Here is a 22,638-nt window from a genome sequence, read left to right as displayed (position 1 = left end):
AGAAGATACATTCTCATGAAATAATCATTACAAGACAACTTAAAAAATATGTGGTAAGCATAGCTTGTGTAGATGCTTCTGTGTATTCAGAGAAGTGTGCTGTGGCAGCTAGAAGAAGTTGTGTGGGGGAATGCTTTTCATTTAGATAGAATTTCTCAGACTTCCTATATTTTATAGTAAATAAATGATAGGGGGAGGAGAAAAGACTGAACAAAGACAAAGAAATGCCTAGAAGATTTTTATATTAGCTTTTTACATTCTCTCTGATATAGTTCATGTAATGGTATTGAAGGTTTTAATAGAAAGTGTAGGAATTTTAAAGCCCAAATAGCAGTCGCTGAGGGAAATTTAATGATGAAAATTTTTTCAATTACTTTTTCTTGCCTTAGCATAATAGTATATACCTTTAATACCCAATGTGGTGAAGTTGGAACACCATGTACTCACTACTCACTGTAGGTTTCCATGCGAATCATGTCATGCCAGGCTTCTACAGTGTAACATTATGTTTTTTGAGATAAATTCAGTCCTGCACTCACTAAAGGTGTCCATGTTGTTAAATCCGATGGACGCCTTGCAGTCTTCATCTTTCTTGCCCTTGCTGAAATACTAAATACAGCTGACTACAGAGTCCTACTGGAAAACTCTTCTCTTGGATTCCGTGACAATAAACTCTCTTGGTTTTCCTCCTACCTTCCTGGCTGTTGTGAATCTCCTTCGCAAGTTCTCCTCTACCTAGCCTTAAATGTTGGAGTTCCTTCATATTCTGTCCCAGATCCTCTTCTCCCTTCACTTTCTCCCTTGGCAACCTCATCCTTGCCCAGGGCTTTAATTACTATCAATGTACCAATAATACAGGACTGCTCCAGGCCACACTTCATTTCTGAGCTCTAGCCACATATATCCACTGTCTACTTAACAGCACCTGAAATCAGCTTATCCCAAATTGAACTCATTATTCTCTCTTATCCCAACATTCTCCTCTTATGTTCCCAATATCCGTCAATGATGCTGTGTACTCCCAAACTCAAGCCAAGAACCTAAAGGTCATCCTTGATTCTCTCCTCTTTCAAGTCCCCCATACCATGCTATGAAGCCTTAAATTATCGTTGCCTAAACTTCCCTTAAATCTTATCTACTTCTTTGCATCTGTCCCCACCACCTTCATCTGAGAATCCGTCATCTATCTCTCCAACTACCTCTTAATTAGCCTCTCATATCTACTCTTGTCCCTCTCCAAATTACTCTTCCTGCTGCATTTTAAAATACAAATTTTATATTTCTCAATGATTTTCTGTTGTCTTTGGAAGAAAGTCTGAATTCCTTTGCACAATCGAACCATTTCTTATGTCTCCAGCCCTATCGGACACCATCCTGTCCCTCAGTCTAATCTCCTGCCTTCTTGAACTTCTTTCAAGTTTAAAAAGTCTTGTCTTAAGCTCTGCATAAGTTGTCCCCTCACTGTGAAAGACCATGGCCTTCTCTCTCTCTCTCTTTTTTTCTCATTAAACTTTGTTTTAATGGGGTCTAAAAATTCTGTGATAGATTTTTGGTCAACTTATTTCCATTAAAAGTACTGATTTTAAAAACTAATAACTTAAAAAACTGCCACACAGAAAAAAAAAAATAAAAACAACAAATAGTCCATAAAACATTCTCCTTTCCTTCTGAAAGTTTTATGATACATTGTAATCATTAACCAGTCTTTTACTATTAAACTTACCATGGTCTTCTTTTGATTGCCTAATTCACCTTTCAGGTGTCAGGCTAATGCCATACTTTTATGAGGAACCTTCTGTCACCCTTCATACAGGCTGGATCCCTTACTTTACAAACTCATCCCATTTGAAAAACCTGCTCAATGTGTATCTTGCCTGCTAAATGTAAACTCCATGAGGGCAGGGGCCATATCTCTTTCATTAACCATTGTAGGCACTAAATAAACATGACTGGCTAACTGAATAAATGAAAGGATAAATGGCATGTCCAAATAAAAGTACTAAGCTACATTATATATAACAAGTCTCTGATAATAGTCTTGGGATTTTTTTCTCATAGTCTTAGCATTTGCTTCTACAACTAAGAATTAAAACTGAAACTCTGTATTCTGGCCAAGTTGCCAAAATTGCCAAAAAAAAAACCACCCAAAACTAATCAGCTACCGAGCTTTGATCAAAGCACCCAAAAGCCCAAGACCAAAAGCACGAAACATGCAATGCCTTCTACTGCCCTAGAACAAACTGGTTCCTGTATTTCATAAAACAAGAAACAAAACAAGAAAAAGAAAGGAAGGAGGAGGAGAGGAGATTAAGGAAGAAGAGGAAGAAGGAAAATAAAGGGAAAGGGGAACATTTTTCACCTACTGTGCCTTTCAGTAAAAATTGGTAAACCATTTAACCAGTCTTTATTCCTCAAATCTCCAATGAGTCAGATAGTTGAAATGCTACCTTACAGCTGTTCTCAAATATGTTTATGAACAACTATGCCAGAAGCAATTACCATGTCATAAAAAATATACAAATCAGTGAAAAACACAGTACTAGTTTCTGAAACAACATCTGAGACAAGCCAAAAGAGTAGCAATAGCCTGCTTATAGAACTTACCACACCTCCAAACCTGGCCTAACAAATCTACCCAGCACACAATTTAGACTGTAAAGGGCGGGCATAGGAAGAAGAAAAAGAACATAATAGAAGGGAGAAGGAAGAACAAAAGTGGAAGAAAAGATAGGAAGGGGACTTTAGAACAATGTATATTCACTTGGTAGAAGATAAAGGGTTGTAACTAGAGGTAAGAATTGAGATCTTCCTTGAGAGTCCCTTCATCCTTACTTCTTTACATGCACTTGTAACTCTCTGCTAGGAACTAAACATGGCAGCATTTTCCAGAATGGGAAACAAAAGAGGAAATCTAAAGGCCCAAGTTACCTCATATTCATCAAAAAATCTTCATGGTTCCCTCTGTTCAAATGCAGGCTATTGGGGTAGATAAGATAACTCACAAACAGGATCATTAGGATCTCTATGGAATTTTTCCCTCGATCTACGAAATCACCATTAAAGATATATGTGTTGGTTTCTGAGGGGAGACCATTCTGTGGAAGGAAGGAAGGAGGGAAAACAAGCAGTTAAAAGAATGTACTTTTCTTTCTTTTTTTTTTTTTTAAGGAATATACTTTTCAAGTAAGGTTTTGTATTTAATGTCGCTATGAACATGGAGAAAGAATCTGAGTTAATACTTCCATTGGGAAAAATCTGCTCAGTTGCTTTAGTCAGTTTCACTCTTCAAGGGCAGGTACCTCCTATAAGGGACTTGTATGTGACAAATTAGCTTGGGACAGGAAGATTCTGGGGGGATGGGGATTGGTCATTCTACCTACCACCTACTATGAGTTTGCTCTGAAAGAAGCTGCTATGAGTCTTATCAAAAATGTCTACTCTCTTTTCTTTCTTCTCCCTTGAAAAGAGGGAAACTTCTACCCAAAGAAGAACACTGAACTAAGAGACAAAAGTCCTTCATTCTAAGGGGCTCTATGCTTAACTTCTCTGGGCTATGAGTCCCTCGATTTGCAAAAAGGGGAGGACACTATATCCCTCTCCCCAGATCAAGTGAGAGAATGAATATGAAAGTACCCAGGAAAGTGTAAGACACCATGTAACTGAGAGGAGGGCTGATATACCACCAGTACACACTGATATAATTACACCGGGTATTGATAGCCCATGTGTGTTCTCACCGCTTACTGACCAGGCCATATTAGTTGTTAAATATTTTGATTATCACTTCTGAGTATGACATAATACTTTTAAACACAGTGTTAGCATGAAAAAAAGAACTGGGATCAGGACAAAGGTCTGGTCTTTATAACAGCTATTAATTCATTTACTTCTGTAGTACTAAACTCTAAGACAAAATAAACATGTCGTGCCTACCAGGCATACCATATATCATGCCCAATAGAGAAATGGCTGAGTGCATCTCTACTGCATAGTGAAATAAATTCAAATGTTTAAAAAATATATTACAAAGAGAAAATTTTAAGCACTCGTATATCCAAATGTATGCCCTCTTTCAAAACAGTTACCTTTAAGAAATAATATACATATTATAGTTATAATAATCATTTTCAAACTATTTTCAAATTCCTCTTTTGTTAGATTTCAAACTACATAAAAAAGTCTTATTCCTTTATACTCACCTTCCTAGTATTTATATACATTTAAATTGTTCATATCGATACAATAGAAATAGTTGAAATATAATTCAGGTTAGGACATATAACTTAGAGATTCCAGAAGTCATTATGCAATGTAACATGTTCTGAAGGCAATTGGAAACAAACAAGCAAACAGTGACATAGTGTTCTGGGCCAGAGATAAGAAGACTTATTCTCTAGTCCAGCTCCACTATTACCCATGTGTCCGTACGTAAGTTATTTAATCTTTATGAGCTGTTAGTTTTCTGATCTGTAAAATGAGGATGATAACTTCCATACTTACCACACAGGGCTACTTGGGAACTCAAATGAGACTGTGTGGATAAAATTGCAAGAAAACCAACCATAAAGTACCACACAAATTAAGAGATTCATTGGTTTATGACCTCCATGTTATTTCTAAGATCCCATTACTTTATATTTTCTTATACATTAATTCATGTAACTTTATTTACATGGGGCTTAGATAGCATGAGCCAATTGCAAAAATGTTGGCTATTGCTCATCAAAACTTAAAGAAAAAGGGAAGGATTCTGTAACTCTGATACTCTTCCTTCCCCTAGCCTTCAGCTGTCTGGGATGAGTAAGCTGGAGGAGTCTGAGGAGTGTTGGAGGCTATAGGCTCTGTGGGAAGTCCACACCTGAAGAAGGCTAGAGGAGGAGCAGCACAGAGCCCTGGGGTGAGAACATGGAAGAACTAGGCCTGAGGGGATCCGTGAATCCCTTGATAAAGGGAAGACACTGCCTCAGAGCAAGTTTGTGGTCTGGGTTGGGGGAGAGGGAGCTAGATCTTACTAGAAAAAAGCATAGGGGAACTTCTTCCATATCTCTGAAACTAAAAGAACACTAACACTTGCATTTAGGGACACCTAGGAATATAGAGACTTCCTCTCATAGTCTTCATGCAGAAGTAGAAACCGTTGCACCTCCAACTATTGAGAGGCTTAACCTAGCCTAAGCAGAAAACTAGAAAATGGAAATAACCTAATACTTAAGGAGATCTAGTAACCAGAAAGAGGCTGGCCAAACATATCAGTTAAAGTCCTGTCCCCTAATAAGATAGGACTGCTGGAGGAGACAGAAGACCTCATTTTAAAAATAACAAGAGGACCATAAAATAAAGAACAAAACATTAATAATTCTTGACATTTAAAAATGTGCTATTCGAATTTAAAATATTAATAAATTACAGCTAAGTAAAAAAAAAAAAAAAAAGAATGGTTGGAAAATACATTATTGACCTGAAAGAGCAAGCAGATGAAAAATCTCTCATACAGAGCAAAAAGCAAAATGATGGAAATCATGAGGAATGAGTAAGAGATTAGAATTCAGAGCCAAGAGAACTAATATGCCAATAATAAGCATTCAGAATCAGGAAAAAGGAACAGATGGAGAAGAGGCAATAATTATATAAACAAGAGAGGGGATTTTCTATGGTTAAAAAGAGACTTCAGCCTGAAGTTTGAAAGGGCTCACGACTCCTATGCACAACTGATGGGGGGAAAAAAATATTCCTATTACCTAGTAAAAGTCTTAGAAGCTACCAGACAGAAAGAACAAATTACAGGAAAAAAGATATCGCCCTGGTATCAGATTCCTCATCTGCAGTAATAAGAGGTAGAAGATGGTGGAATGAAATCTACAAATTAAAGCATGTACTGATGGGAAAAAAATCTACAAATTAAAGCGAGAAAAGAGTGCTCATTTCGGCAGCACATATACTGGAAAAAAAAAGAAGAAAAAAAAGAAAAGGACTATGAACTAAGAATTCTATACTGACCAAGACGTCACTAAGTTCTCAGGGTGATAGAAAGTATTTACGTGTAAAGTATCAAATACCACCACCAACATAAATGTTCTTCAGTGTGTAGTGATCTAATGCCACAAAAAAATGAACATGTATTGATTGCTTTTTATGTACTAGAGACAATTTTAGGTGCTAGAAATACTGAAGTGAACAATACAAAGTCCTCGCATTCAAGTAGCTTGCATTCAGAGAATATAGCACCCACATGCCCCATAGAGGAAAACACTCAAGGAAATATTCTAAGCAAATAAAAGCAGTAACAATAAAAAGACCTCAAGCAGGGAAAGACCAAGAGGAAAGAATACGAATGTGAACAATGAACTTTGCAACTTATAATTAAATATAAATCAATAGTGATAATGTGGGACTTGCATTTAAGTACTAAACAAGAATTCTAGAAATAGAAAAGACATACTATTAAGGAAAACCTAATAACCATCAAGAACTAAAAATATGGCATGAGCAATAGCTAGGATTTGCAGGAGAGGTGAAAGGAGAAAAGTAAAATTCTCTACAAATCTCATCTGAATGTGGGACATAACATGAGAAAGTGTAAAAATAAATACATTTATCTTACTGGAGAAGAGATAGGGTAATGGTGGAGGAATAAAGTTATAGCTATTTGAGAAATACACACATTATGTATTTAAAATGTCAGGAATGAGTAGATAACCATTAGTGAATGAAAAAGTACAGCAAAAATGCCAATGAAAACAATAAAAAAGAAAACTTCACTAAAACAGCACAAAGAAAAAGAAAAGAATGGAACAAAGTGAAATAAATATTAGACAAAATGGAACAGAAAAAAAATTTTCAAAAAGTCTGTTATTATAATAAATGTGAACACATTAAATCCTCCCTTTAAAATACCAAGATTATCAGATTGCGCTGAAACACAAACTCAGGTATACATATAGTTTGTAAGAAATACATGAAAAAATAGATAAAGGGAAGTTAAAAACAAGGTAAATGCAACAAAGAGAAAGCAAAAATTTGAATATTAATATTAGACAAAGCAGAATTTAAGATTAAAAGTGCTAAATGAGATCACAAACCAATATTACATCATAATAAAAAGCACTTTATGAAGAAGATACAATTCATGAACTTGTATTCAATAAACAAAAGAACAAGTTTTTGCTTCATATATTTATATACTATAAATGCAAGAAAAAACGTTTAAAAGTACAAGCATAGTGAAATATTCAGATTGAATTATTGGTTTAAAATAATGTACACAAATTCTTTGACACTCCCTTTAAAAGATGAAGCTTAATTTGCTACCCCTTGAATATGGGATGTACTTAGTGATTTGCTTCTAACGAATAAGGAAAAAAGCAGAAGCGATAGTGTGCAACTTCGGAGACTAAGTCATAAAAGACACTATCACTTTCTGCCTGCTCTTTCTCTTGGATCAGCACTCTGGGGAAAGCCAGCTGCTATGTCATGAGAATACTCAGGCACCCTGTGGAGAGGCCCATGTGGCTGTTCTGCCAATAGCCAGCAAAGAACTGAAATGTTGTGCCTACAGCCATGTGAGTTAGCAACCTTGAAAATGGGTCCTCCAGCCCCAGTCAACCTTTCAAATGACTGCAGCCCTGGCCAGGAGTTTGACTGCCCCTCATGAGAGACCTTATGCCAGAACTACCTAGCTAAGCTGCACTCAAATTTCTGATCCTCAGAAACTGTGAGATACTAAATGTTTGTAGTTTTAAGCCACTAAGTATTGAGGTAATTTGGTGTACAGCAATATATAATACATATAATTAGACAGATATAATAGAAAATAAATATATGAAAAAAATTTAACATATAACCAATGAGCTTAATTTAATAGATATATGAAGAACTTTGCATCCTACAGATAGAAAATATAATTAATTTTTCACTTGTCCATGGACCCTTTATGAGAATCAATCATGTACTTCATAAAAAGAAATCCTTAACAAATTCAAATAAGAAATATTTCATAGGACACATTATTGTATCATAATCCAATAAAATTTGAAAAAAATAAAAATATGAATTGAGAAATTCTAGCTCCTTGAATTAAGATCTTTGGAAATTAAAAATTATAGTCAATAAGCATTGGATCAAAGAGGAAATTAAAAGCAATATTACAAGTTCAATAGAAGGCTCAGTTAAAACTAAAATTAGAGATGTGTAATTTAAATACCTTCATTATTAAAGAAGATGTGCATGAAAGACAGTATTCAGTTTAAGAAATTAAAAAAGGACAATAAATCGAATAAAGGTAAAAGCTGAAATTAATGAAACAGAAAGCAAAATAAAAAGATATATAAATCTAGAGGGTGATTCTTTGAAAGAACCAATAAAAGTGATAAAATTGATAAAAGCATCATGAGCCTGACTGAGGATAAGTGAAAAAAGAGAATGAAAAAAATATGTAAGATTAAAGATCAGAAAAAAGACAAAGATATAGAGAATTATATATATATATACATGTATGTGTAGCTTCCATAATATCAATATCTATGACAATGTACTTCAACACTCTAGAAGAATGAAGAGTTTCCTTGAAAATTAGAAACTACCAAAACTGATTGAAAAGAAACAGAAAATTTGAATAATACATTTGGCTCTATGTGGCTTTATAGCAGAGCTCTATCTCAGTTTTCAAAAGTAAATAGTTTTAATGTTATTTAAACTAATGATTCCATCCTCAGTTGCACATTAAATTCACTTGGGGAGCTTTAAAAAGTACCCAGGTGATCATCAGAATCTCTGGGAATGGGACTCAGGTATCAGTATTTGTTTTCTCCCAATATCTTGGGTGATTACAATGTATAGCTGAGTTTGAGAACCAGAGATTTAAACTCCTGACTACAGAAAAAGATGGACATCTCTCAAGTTCATTTTATGAAAACAGCACAAAATTAACATCAGAATTTGAGAAAAGCATTCAAGAGTCTAAAATTATATTTATTATATTTGGATGGTAAACGCGTTTTCAACTGTGACAACAAATTTTCCTGTATGAGAACTTCTCATCTCCAGTTAAACCAAACTTTATTTGTAGCTATTTTACCACTACTATGAGCAAAGAATAATAAATTTATTTAGTCAAACCTAATTTTAAGCCAAAAATAATAATGGGCAGGTAGGCCATCCACCTTATACAGCATGCTTGACACCCAATAAGTTTTAACCTTTTCAAAAAGTCACGCACGCTATCAAAAGATTAAGATTTGTGATAATGAAGCTCATTCAAAAGAATATGTCACAGTCTCTGGAAGTGATTCTGAAAAGAGTCCTAAATATATACTGAATGTCTGTATATGTTGAGCCTCTTAATTCAACCACTTCAAAGAAGGTGTGACTCATTTGGATGTATAAGATTTGTCCTGTTGGTTCAGAATTAGTCATATTACTTTATATAGTTTGAGTCAAATACATTTTAGTCTTAGAATAATAAGGGAACTAGAAAACAGATCAGAAGATGAGAAGCTAAGTCTAGTGGGACATAAGTCTCTAGGATATTTATGCTTCTGGTTACTAAGATTTCTCTGGGTTTTCTTCAAAGAAGCAAAACTTGCTGATATACCCCATCCTTCACTCAGTTCCAGGAAACCTAACTCTCTGGCTTATTCTGCAGCTGATACACAACAAATCATCTATGACATGGAAATGAAGTTGACAAGTACAGAAAACCCAGGGTAACTACAATTCTGAACAGGATTCAGATGACCTGCAGGGGAAAAAACAGCAGACTGCAATGAATTAACTCGAATAGAGAAAAAAATTAGACATTTCTCTATAGTCTCACCTATTTCCTACTGAAGCATTTTACAACAGACATCTAGAAGATATCCCAATTTTTTTGGACATTTTCTCAAGGCACATCAAACAATAACCTCTGGATCTCAACTTCATGTTATTTTAATTTTTATTTCTTTTGAGAATCCTATTTTAGAAGTCTGTTCTTCTGATTGCAAGATACTGCCTTAATCTTGAGAGGAAAAGAATTGACTACTGTGGCTATGTGAAGCATATCAGTGACAGAGAAAAAAGAAAATATTTAATTACCTTCTCAACTGGAAAAACACAGGCATGAGGGGCGGAGGATGGTAGGAAGAGAGAAAAGGAAAACAAGATGGCATGGCTTCCGATGGACAGCATCGGTATGACACCGACAGGGTTAAAAGTTAATTAGCTTCTCTCTGTCCATGTGCATATCTTTTTCAGCTTCAGAAAGTCTCCATTCACAGCATGAATTTAACAAAATAATTTGCCAATACTTGATCCGAAAATTTCAAGCTTTGTATTCAACGAGGAAAAATGTCTTATAATTTTAACAAGGCTAAGGCTCTAAATGAAGTATTTCAAATCAGTCACTCTAAGTAAGTAAAAGTGGCTGATTAAAATTAACCTTTTCAGGAAATAAAATCTAAAAATACGACCTAACTAATGCTATGTAAATTGCTTCATTTGATGATATCTGAAGCCATATAAAGTTGAGATGCCCTTTTAGCACAGGTCTGTCATGGTTAGCAGGGTCATTCAGAGGAAAGAATTCTTCTCAAACACAGATAAGATGGTGATCTGAAAATGTCTAGCTTAAGTATTAAGGTGCTAAATGATACAATTTTTAAGGACAAGTAAATAATAAAGAATCCAAAATCTCAAAACAATCAAAAACAATCATTAGTACAAATCCCACTATTTTTTACAGTGTATCACAAAAAGTATGTAAGAATAAAATCTTTTCTGATCCTCTAAAACTTTCCTTCATGATTTAGGCTCTTACTAAATTACTAAAATTCTTTAAAGAGATTGTCTTAAGTGTCACCTCCTCCAGGAAGTCTCCCATGAGGTTAGGTGTCCCTCCAATGTGCTCCCTTGGAGCCTCATGCTTATCTCAATCATAATACATCCCATCTTGAACTGTCTTGTTTTTTATTAGTTGACCTTCCCCACTAATCTGTGATGCCTTTGGAGCCCAAAACTGCATCCTAGTCATACTTTTTGGCCACTCCTTAGCAGAGTACTTCATGCATAACAGGTGTTTAATAAATATATGTGAAATGAATGAACTTCATATTCATCTTTGTGTCTTCCCATAGTTTTTATATAGTACCCCGAACACTGTACGGACCAGATAAAAGTTTATTGAATGAATAAATTAGTGCACAGATTCACTTGTGCATTTGATCAGTTATAACAATAGAAGTCTTGAACCAAACCTACCACTTGGAGGAAAAAAGAATAATATGGAGAGGCACCTCTGAGATCTTACATTATAACTCTTCCTCTCAGGCTATGCCCTTAATTGGCTTAGGGCCAGCCCCAGCTCTACAGCCTGCTCATCCTGTACCATATAAAATAACAGACAAGGAAGAAATTGTCTAGGAAAATACCAGTTGAAAGATGAATTACAATTTTGCTTGATTCAAAGCATAAGGTTTTCATAGTTTCTCTTTTGAGTTCACAGAGAAGAATCAGTCAGAGTATAATATAAGCTTTGGTCACGTATAGCTCCAAAAATTTCCAATAGGATGTAGTTTTCCAAACTATTCCTTGTGATGTGATTCAAGTTCAATCAGAACTTGAATAAAATAAAAATAATTTTAATAAATTAAATGGTAATAAATAAAGGTAAGTTGAAAATTTTAATAAATTAAATAATTAATAAATAGTAAATTAAATAAGGATAAGTTAAAGCATGGTCACTAGCTGCTTCTAAACAGAAGACAGAGAGCCCATGGCTTACACTGAGGTGGCTCAATCCCGTGTGCTCCTCTGAATGAAGTGGAGGAGAGCGCCACACGCAGGGCATCATAGGTAACAGATTCAGCACCTTGTTGATGCATTGAATATGGCAGTGAGAACCTGCCACCATCGCAGAACTCTTCCATTTCCTAGCAATCGAGTGATTGCTTGGATCATATCAGCACCTGTTGTAATCCCTGCGCAGGCAATCTTTGTATCTGATACCACGAAGAGACATCCGCCACTCACCACCTCTCTCTTCATTTCTAAGGTGTTCTTCCTTTCCTCCTCATCTACTTTCCTGACCCATCACTCTTCTCTCAACTCATCTTTCTTTTTTATTCATATTCTCTCATCTTCATATACCTAAGGCCCAATAATGATATTCACTCATACTGTAAGCATTGCCGAAATGAATTTTCCAGATCACTGAAGCTTACTCCTTTAAGAGCTAAACTATGTTTTAAAATTACTTTAACCATTTTGCCTGGGAGTTGTGAAAATGTGTCATTTGTTCTCTTTACTTCTTAACAGAGATGTGTACACTGTAGAATTTGAAACGCTCTTGACCACACAGGCACGTCAATCTAAGCATGCCCTCAGGCCCTTGTGACAAGTACAGAACGCTGTTTCTGACACACATCGCCCTAGGTCACTGAAAATTACCACTTCCCTTCTTATGTCATTTTTAGGGCTCTAGATGTCCTCTTGCTGTCCGGAATTGCTTTTATTTTTCACCGCTGTCAATGTATCTCGCTTCTGCCTTTCCCCTCCCACTCTCTAATCTGCTGATTGGGTGGGGTAGGGGAGGGTAGTCAGACTGGCAAATTTGTAGGAGACATGTGTCAGATAAAGTTTTCCTGATATACATTCACTGGTCTTTGAGTAAAGGCCTAGGAACCGTCCCATGGGTAAAGTTCATTGGATTCGTGACAACGATTTCAAGAGCTCAGAAACCCTTGTTACTTAATTCTAGGTTTCAGTAGGTGTGTTAAATGAAGATGGTAGACAGGAGTTTGACCTCTGAATAGGTGAGGTATCACTGTCATTTGTACTCATGTAAAATCATGGCTTCCAGAAGGGTTTGTATTCATGGTTTTAGGCTGCACTATATGCTGCACTCTACGATCTAACATTGATCTATCATCAATCTTCATTTAAACTTCACATAAAAAAATGAGACACAAAAAGGCAAAAAACATTGAGTTTTGCAAATTAGAGATCATCAAACAGCATAGCTTCCCGAGATATCTCTGTACCCTGCCCTTTTCTTTTCCAGCCTCTAGCTTAGGACGCTCATTGCCCATAAGCTAAGTGACTCGCCATCATCGCAAACACACGGGGTCATTCTCCCTTCCCAGACACCATTAGCTACATCACCTTTTCAGTTTCTCAAAGGGGGACCTTGCTGTTGTCAAGGGCTCTTCCCTGTTTCTCCTTTTAAACCAGGCAATTTCAAGATTCTGGCGCATATGATTTATTCCACGTCCAAGACACATTTTACTTGCTTCTCACTCAAGCTTGCTAAAATTCAATTCATGGCTCCAGAAAGCTTCTGCTTTCCAAATAACCCTCTCACCTCCATCTACCCAAATCCACCCCAAATAATAGTACCTACTCTTTCATCATTGGGCTCTCAATCTCCACTTCCTGCACACTATCATTAGTTAACTCTCAAAATATTTCTTGCTTTCATGTAAATGCTATATTTTACCTTTAGTTCTTTTTATAGTACTCCTTACCACCCACCTCCTCCTGTTCAATCTTTACATTAGCACCTTCCAGTTTTTATGTTCCATATAGTTTTACCAATGGAATTAAAGAAACATGTTGGGATTCTCTCTTTCCTCACCTGTCTACTCCAGAATCTTTTCCCTGGTCACACCTTAATATCTTCAACTACGTCTCCAGAAATTTTTAAAAATACCTCAAAAGTCACTTTTCCCATTTAATTTACTCAACTATTTCCCCTTTTATGTATTTCCCAAAACCTCTAGAGAAATGATTACCAGATTTTCTATTGTGGTTATTCCCCACATACATCTGACCCTCCTGCTTCCTCAGACTGTAATTGCCAACACTAGCAGGACTGGACTTCTGAACACTTACATGGCACTATGCAGCATTACACAAATCCCATTCCCCAAACTGCAACTCCTTGGCATCCTCCCACTAGTCCATTCTTTCACCTCTCCCAAGTTTTCCAGTTTGGCCAGTAGAATCCTCATTCCATGACAAACAAACTCTTTTTCTGCTTTCAACTCATTCAGAAGGACTTCTCTCTGGAAATCTGGGCCTCCCTGAGAGATGCTGCTGGACCTCTGACTCCCGCATCCCTCTGGAAGGAAAGAATCCATTCCTCCACAGTACGGACACCTCAGGGGCAGGAGAGGGGGAGTGTCCACTTGCTCCTCAGAGCCACTAAAACGCCAACATTTTGCCAGCCTCAGGTAAAATCCTCTCCTCCTTCCAGGCCCATGACCTCTGACTACACTTGCTCTCCATCTCTCAGTCCTGTGGCCAATTCATTTAACATACCTGCTTTCCATGTGCTTGACCTCTTCATGTCCATTCTTCTCTTTCACTCACTTCAGCCACCCACATTCTGGACCCCACCTTGGACCCACTCATCCTCTAGGACTACTCCCCTTGCTACTTCCCACCCACCCTGCTCCCTAAGGCCCTCGTCCCAGCCAGCCTGCTCCCTGACCTCAGAGAGCATGGCAATCTGTCAAACCTCCCATTTGACTGGCCCATCCTGGCCTTTCTTCCTTCCCTTCCCAGCTTGGCTTCTGGGTCTGATCTCTAGAATTGCTTCCTATTTCCTACTTTCTGGCTATCATGCTCTACATCAGCGGTCCCCAACATTTATGGCACCAGGGACCGGTGCTCCTATGGGAACCTAATGCCTGATGATCTGGGGTGGAGCTGAGGCGGTGATGCCAGCACTGGGGAGCAGCTGCAAACACAGATGAAGCTTCGCTCGCTTGCCGGCCACTCACCTCCTGCTGTGCGGCCCGGTTCCTGACAGGCCACGGACTGGTACCATTCCAGGTCCATGGCCCAGGATTTTGGGACCCCTGCTCTAGATCTCTATTTAGATCACCTATAGTCTTAATTGAATCTCCTCCTAAGTGCCAGCTCCATTCACTCTTGGTTTGGCTTGCTTCACTCCCTTCCAAGCTTCCCTTCTGAATGAATTATACGGAAATCTTGCATTTCTATTACAATTTAGTATTTTAAAAAATGTTTTTGGATATTTATTATTTTATTCACAAGACAACTTCTTATGGGATGGAAGCTCAAGAATATTGCAGCCAAAAAAAATAAGGTTTATGGAGTTATGTGGCTTCCTCAAACTCTCACAGTCTCCAAAGAGTAGAATTGATTGGCCATCTTAATATCAGACATATTTTCTTTCAGCCCATCTGAGACACCTATGCTGTGCTCAATTATTCAACATGCTAGTTGTGGGGATGACACATTAATCAAGAAGATAAAGGGGACCATTGTGAAGGCAGGATTCCCCTCAGGACCAATTTTCTACATGCAGTCATCCCAGAAGCAAACACTCAGTTGACGTCTGCTGGTTCAGAGAGAGAAATGACTCCAATCAAAGAGAAACTCCATGCAGGCCAAGCTGCTCTGTGCCCTCTCTGTGCGGGCCCCCACAACCAAAACCTAACAAACGAAGAAGAGTCACAGCACTAGAAGAGCAACTAAGCCCAGAGACAGTGAATCGGGGAGAGAAGAGGGCAATTTGGAACTTACTATGGGGAACTCCTTTCGTGCCTAATTAGTGTGCACTGGAAGAGAAGACTGGTATGTGACATGCTCACTTTTGAACAAAATAAAAATAAAATAAAACATCCTGTGCCATCTAGACATTTACTATGTAATAAAGACCTTAAATACAATCAGCTACAAATCCTAATGGATATATAGATAACAATGATATTGAACAAAGACATAAATTAAATTCTTAAAATTCTTTTATGAAATATGTGTAAAAAAAAACCAAAAAAAAGTATCCCTCTACAAATCTTTCAGCTTCTTGGATAAAAACTGTTACATTACATCTGTATTTGTATATATCCCTAATAAAACTAATATTGTTATCTGCCCTAGGACTGCTCTCCCTCAACAAATATGCAAATATATAGCAAAGTAATCATTTACCTTATAGAAGATCAAAAAGAGATCATCCAGTTTCCCATGCAAATCACCTGGAATGCAAATGAAAATTCACTATTCAGTAGGAAACAAGAAAATACCCATTTCGTTGCAGAGTTTTAAAACTGAAATACTGCTGATATACTTCAAGCATTCTCAGGGCATTGGGTTTTCACCCTGTGATGATATTAATTCAACAATTTGTTTCCATAGCGCTTTATAGGAACTTTGTCCGCTTTCCTATAGGGGACAGCATCTGATACTGAAATTATCTATCCACTCCTGCCATTTATGCAGTGCTTAGCTTCCTGCACTAAGAGTTTACATGAATTATACCATTCAATCTTCACAGGCACTCTATGAGGCGGGTATTATTTTAATCATTTTCATTTTACAAATGAGCCTCAGAGTAGTTAAATAACTTATCTATATACAGTTACCCAGCCGCCAAGTAGCAGAGCTTGGAATTCAAACCCAACTTTATCTCTCTTCAAAACTGAAGCTCTTAGCTATTATTCTGTACTGCCTACACTGTAATCTCTAGGAGAACAGCAATAATATCTATCTTGGTATTAAACCCCCAAGTGCCTCCCATAGTACCTGGTACATAGCAGGTGCTTGATAAATACATTTAATTTCTAAATGGATAGCTTTGTAAAGCCATGTTTTAAAGAATATGTTCCAGTAGTAGCATCTAAAACTTAAAAATTGTGAGTAGATAGTTTTGATGAGACATCCTTTTGATGAGACAGCTATAGAAAATAAAAATGGAAGCATGGCTTTATAAAACTCAGCCAACTAATGAAACAATATGTAAATATTCAAAAGGCCTATTTCAATAACTGTTTCTAGGTAAATATTTCGTCAGTTCTAATCATGAATTTTTATTCTTTGTACCCAACTTAATTATCAAATAGAATTTAATTTAGGAATACTTTTCCTCAATTTGTTTAAAATTCCAAAACCAAAATTAACCAAATCTATGCAACAGAAGATTCCAATTATAATGAGAATAAAATTAAAATCCTATATTGCCAACACTTATTTATAAAATGACTACAATATTAAGAGCATATTAATACCAGTGTATACTTAAATCTCATTGCTTTCATATGGCCTCATTCCAAATCTAAGGAAATAAAAATGGAAGAGCTTTATACTGATCAGTTAAATATTTTTAATTTTTATATTCCTAATTTTCTTCTGGGTGACTTGTTTTTCAAAGATTTGGGTAGAGAGAACTGTTGCAGCTGGCATGCTAAAAAATGAATTAGTTTCAGGATATTAAGAGCTGAGACTATAAAAATATTTTTAACTTCTAGTTGGACAGCAAAAGATAAAACTTGTATCATGAAAAAAATAGCCACAGAAAGATGTTTCTACTGCAAACAAAAACATGAATGCAGAATTGATTATCATTTATAACATAATTGTAGATTAAAATACCTCCTATATTTCAGTCATGTTGAGACCCATGTAGCATGTTTAGATGTGTACATAAAAATGCATCTGGAAATTAAAATAATGGTAAAGTTTTATCAAAATTTCTCTCTCTTTCCTAATATTGTCTTAAACAGATGTTTTTGAAAATATGGCCCCAATTTTAAATTTTATATGATAACCAAATTTTTCTAAGTTCAATGGGTCTATTAAAAACAGAAAATAATAACTGCCATGCTAAGAGAATGTGCTAGCTTTGGCTTTTCCCTCTACCAATGGTGCTATGTGGAAAAAGCCCGGAGATAAATGCCCAAGATGTGGGGATCTTTAAATGAATGGAACTGTCCAATCGATCCATTCCTTAGTCTTTGTATCATCATAGAAAATGAAACATCAGTCAAAGCAGTGCACGATGGGGTGGGGGTGGGCAGTTACTACAAAGAAAGGCATGGAAGGAGATACACTTTTCTTTTGGGCCTCAATTTCATCCATAAGAGCAAATAATAGACAGATGGTCTAAGAACCCTTTGGTTCTTACACAGCGTGATTCTAGAATTCCATGCCCTCTATTTAATTTATGTCTTCTTCCAGATCCTTTTACCTAAATATAAGTCTGCAATGGCAACTGGAGGTATATTGGAAACATGTGAGAGCAGATCCCACTCTCTGTTTGGCCTATTATATATACTCTGATAGCAAATCTAGCCCTGGCTCCATAGGCTTCATGGGTACGCATGGCTTACTAAGCCTCATGACCCTAAATCCTTCATGAAAAGTAAGAGCTGGTGAGGCCTTGAATAAAAGGCCTCCACTGGTGCTGAGATGCATCACCTGCCAGGCAGAGATGTTGTGCAGTGATTAATTGGAATATAACCATTAAAGACTCTTCAAAAACCCCGAGTTGGGGCATGTCATGGAGCACGTACCACTCCATCAAGTTCCTGTCACCACTATCAGATGCTAGAAATGGAAATGGTTTAATTGGATTGTCAAATCCACTTCTACCTGCCAGAGTAAAAGAAACATAAGCTAAAAATTGATCTGGAAAATAACAATCACTGTTTTGTAACCTAAAGGCTTCATTAGAAGTTAAGAGAATTGCTGTTCCTCCCACGCACTCCATTCTCAGACAGGTGCGAGCATGCTGAGCACCAACTGTGTTGAATTTCAATGTGTACTGTTTCTTGAAGCAATATCCTGCCAGGCTGGCCTATAGGATAACAAAATCTCAATCTTGTTATTTAGAAGAACAAGGAACAGATTTCTGGGACATTCCCACTCTTCTAAAAGCTGCAGAGACCAGTTGGAAAAATCTAAAATGGCAGCCAAGGGCAGAGAAGAGTTTACTCTGCACCAGGCCTTGGGCTTTTCTCTTCCCAGCATAAGTGGCATGCGGAGGCACACCTAGAAAAAGCAACATGGAACAAAGATAATGAGAGATAGACAGAGGGCAAAGAATGCCTATTCTATCCATGGGTGGTTTTCTGTATTAAAATGCTGCCTGCCTTTATAAAAAGCTATGATTTTTTAATTTCTCACATAATTAATTCCTGCCAGCTGGTATGTGAAACAAAGACAAGATGGGGAACAGTAAAAAAAATAAAGATGGGGAACAGTACTATCATCATAGATAATTCTATATTAACACCTTTCCCTTAACACAGTCCAATTCACACAGTTTTCAAGTTAGGCAAATGACGTGGAACCAAAAGTCTCCAAAATATTAATTTGGCAACTCTGCTCTGAAACTTACCGCAGATTGTTATGTCTTTGGCGGGAGAAGATCTTACGTGAGTGAAATTTGGCAAGTGCTTGAGGTTTTTCTTGGTTTCAAATAGCACCTCTAAGACATAACGAGCATGCAGTATCTGTGAAGGCAAAGCAGAGGAAACATATAATGAACTAGGAAGAAAAGCATGACTGCATAGAAAGCTATAAAGGTGGAGCATATGAGCACATTCCAGGTAGCTGTATTTCAGGATCATCCCTAAATTATTCTCAAATAGATGATTCCAGTACAGTGTCTGGCAAATAATAAGCCTTCACTAGAAATCTGTAAATTGAATGAATGAATGAATGGTTCCTAGGATGTTTATACTCTCATGTTCTTAACTGACATCACCCATTCGCAAAACATTTCTGATTATTCTTGGTCCGTAGAGCCCAAGAGAAGTGATGAGGGAAAAAACAGGAGACTCCCTTGCCCTACAGATAAATCAATCGATCAATCAATCAATGAGGAGGGAAAGGGAAAAGAATGAGAAAGAGAAAGAGAAGCAGACAAAGGCTGTTGAAGAGGGGCTGCTTTGTCTTTGGGACGTCCTGCCACCTGGGATGGAAACTAGGCGGTTTTTGGATTTGTTGAGATCTCAAAAGGCAGCAAGACGAGAAACTCCTGAGCCAGGCATCCCAGGTGTGGCTCAATTGTTGGTGCACAGACGCCAGAGTTTACAGAACAGCAAGCACATTTATATTGTACAAGTTTAAGTACAAAACACATCACAGACCCAAATAAAGTATTTGGATTATCTCCTATTATGACTATTCATTCCATTGATCTCCTTCAGTTACATTCTTGATACATCATTGTTTTGGACAAATTTACTCTGTTTTCTCCCCTGGGCTTTTTGTTTGTTTATTTGAAATCCAGTGTGTCGTTCTCTTGTTTTTTAAATTATAAAATATTCCAAATATATAAGCTAAAATGTAATATAGCCAATAAAAATTTAACAGAGGCTAACACCACCTTATGGATCAGGACTTTTAGTATGTGCACTACCCAATATAGCAGGCACTAGCGCGATGCGGCTATTGACTACTTGAAATGAGGCTACTTGAAATTGAGGTGTGTTGTAAGCACAAAATACACGCCATATTTCAAAGACTTAGTACAAAAAAAAGTAAAATGTTTCATTAACAACTTTTAATATGATTACATATTAAAATGACAATTTTATGATGGATTAAATAAAATATATTATTAAAATTAATTTCACCTGTTTCTTTTTACTTGCTTAATGTGACTACTAGAAAAATTTTAAATTATGTATGTGGCTCACATTATATTTCTATTAGACAGTACTGATTTAGATTACTGGAGGCTGAGAGAGTGGTCATATCTACATATTGTTCATATATTGCTTTGGGTATTGGATTCAGGGCAGATGGAACCCTTTGGAACAATTATGTCTCATGGTATCCTGAAATTTCCATTTCTATAGCTATTAAAATAATAAAATTATTTTCTATCCCAGATCCCCAAAATATATGATTTAAATTTGGAGAATTTCCATGATAATTTTTTAAAAGACAGGAATCAGGATTTGAAGCGATGCGAGAATTAAGAGGAAAGAGAAGGGCCCCTGGATGTTGACTAGTGGGGAGAGACTGAAAATGAAATAATTATAATCAGAAATAAAAGTGGGGACATCTCACCAGTCTTAAAGAAATAAAAATTATAAGAGAATATTATGAATAATTGTATGCCAATCAATTAGATATCTTAGATGAAATGGACAAATTCCTAGAAACAACACATTACCAAAACTGACTCAAGAAGAAACAGAAAATCCAAACGTATCCAGAATAAGCAGAGATTGAATTGGAAATCAAAAACCTAACAAAGAAAAGTCTAAGACCAGACAGCCTCACTGATGAACTCCACTAAACATTTAAAGAATTAACACTAATCCTTCTCAAACTCTTCCAAAAACTAGAAGAGGAGGAAAAATTCCTAAATCATCCTATGAGGCTAGTATTACCTTGATACCAAAGCCAGATAAAGACACCACTAGAAAAGAAAATACAGACCAATATCCCTTATGAATAAAATGCAAATCCTCAATAAAATACCAGCAAATCAAATACAACAGAATTTTATTTATTTATTTTTGATGTACATTAAACATGATAAAATAATAATAGCTAATATATTTTGAACATATTTTGTGTGACAGACACTATTACATTTCATGCATTGTCATAGCTAATCCTCATAACCTATAAGGTAGGTAGGTACAATATATATATATTTTCTCTTTTTTTTAAATTTTTAAACAAGTTTATTGGGGTGACATTGGTTAATACAATTATATAATTTTCAGGTGTACATTATCATTTGACATCTGTATATTCTATTGTGTGATTACCACCCAGAGTCCAGTTTCCTTCAGCTACCATATATTTGATCCCCTTTATCCCGTCTACCTCCCCCCTTCTCCCCCACCCCACTAGTAACCACTAGTCTATAGTCCTCTGATAACCACTAGTGTATAGTCCATGTCCGTGAGTCCCTGTTTGTCTTGCTCATTTGTTGCTTTTAGGTTTATATCCCACATATAAGTGATATCATATGATTTTCCACTTTTTCTGTCTGGCTTATTTCACTTAGCATGATTATCTCGAGGTCCATTCATGTTGTTGCAAATGGCAGTATTTCATCTCTCCTTATGGCTGAGTAATATTCCATTGTATATATGCACCACAGCTTCTTTAGCCAATCATCTATTGTAGGACACTTCAGTTGTTTCCATGTCCTGGCCACTGTGAATAATGCTGCTATGAACATCGGTGTGCAAATATCTTTTTGGATATGGATTTTCAAGTCTTTGGGGTAAATACCCAGAAGAGGGTTTGCTGGATCATTTGGTAGATCAATTCTTAGTTTTTTGAAACTAAAACCTCCATACTGTTTTCCATAGTGGCTGTACCAATTTGCAGTCCCACCAGCAGTGTATTTAAGGGTTCCTTTTAGTCTGCATCCTCTCCAACATTTGTTATTACTTGTCCTATTGATAGTAGCTATTCTAACAAGTGTGAGATGGTATCTTATCATGGTTTTGATTTGCATTTTTCTAATAGCTAGCGATGTTGAGCATCTTTTCATATATTTGTTGGCCATTTGTATGTCCTCTAGGAAGAAGTGTCTGTTCAGGTCCTCTGCCCATTTTTTGATTGGATCATTTGTTTTTTTGTTTTTATTGAGTTGTATGAGTTCTTTGTATATTTTGGATATTAGGCCCTTGTTGTCAGTGGTGCTTGCAAACATATTTTCCCATTTGGATGGTTCTCTCTTTACTTTGTTGATGATTTATTTTGCTGAGCAGAAGCTTTTTAATTTGACATAGTCCCATTCATTTACTTTAGCTTTTACTTCCCTTGCTTTTGAGGTCAAATTCATAAAATCCTCTTTAAGTCCAAGGTCCTTGAGTTTAGTCCCCATGTTTTCTTCTATGCGTTTTATTTTTTCAGGTCTTATATTCAGGTCCTCAA

At 36.5% G+C, this 22,638-nt stretch overlaps 1 protein-coding gene across 11 annotated transcripts in view; it reads right to left on the bottom strand.

Moving 5' to 3' along the window:
- PPEF1 (protein phosphatase with EF-hand domain 1) overlaps positions 1-22,638 on the bottom strand; it is a 110,096-nt gene that overhangs the window by 26,711 nt on the left and 60,747 nt on the right. For all 11 annotated transcript variants that reach the window (XM_011363003.2, XM_023532321.1, XM_023532325.1 and 8 more), the window contains 3 exons: positions 19,121-19,235; positions 15,934-15,980; positions 2,929-3,095 (listed from right to left, as the gene is read on the bottom strand). In XM_011363003.2, coding sequence (XP_011361305.1) covers positions 2,929-3,095; positions 15,934-15,980; positions 19,121-19,235 — 329 coding nt within the window. The remainder of the gene's footprint in view (positions 1-2,928; positions 3,096-15,933; positions 15,981-19,120; positions 19,236-22,638) is intronic.

This window comes from Pteropus vampyrus, unplaced genomic scaffold (genome assembly GCF_000151845.1).
Source record: "Pteropus vampyrus isolate Shadow unplaced genomic scaffold, Pvam_2.0 Scaffold81, whole genome shotgun sequence".
Classification (NCBI taxonomy): domain Eukaryota; kingdom Metazoa; phylum Chordata; class Mammalia; order Chiroptera; family Pteropodidae; genus Pteropus; species Pteropus vampyrus.
Note: the sequence above shows the minus strand (reverse complement) of the source record. Positions and strands in the feature narration are given on the sequence as shown.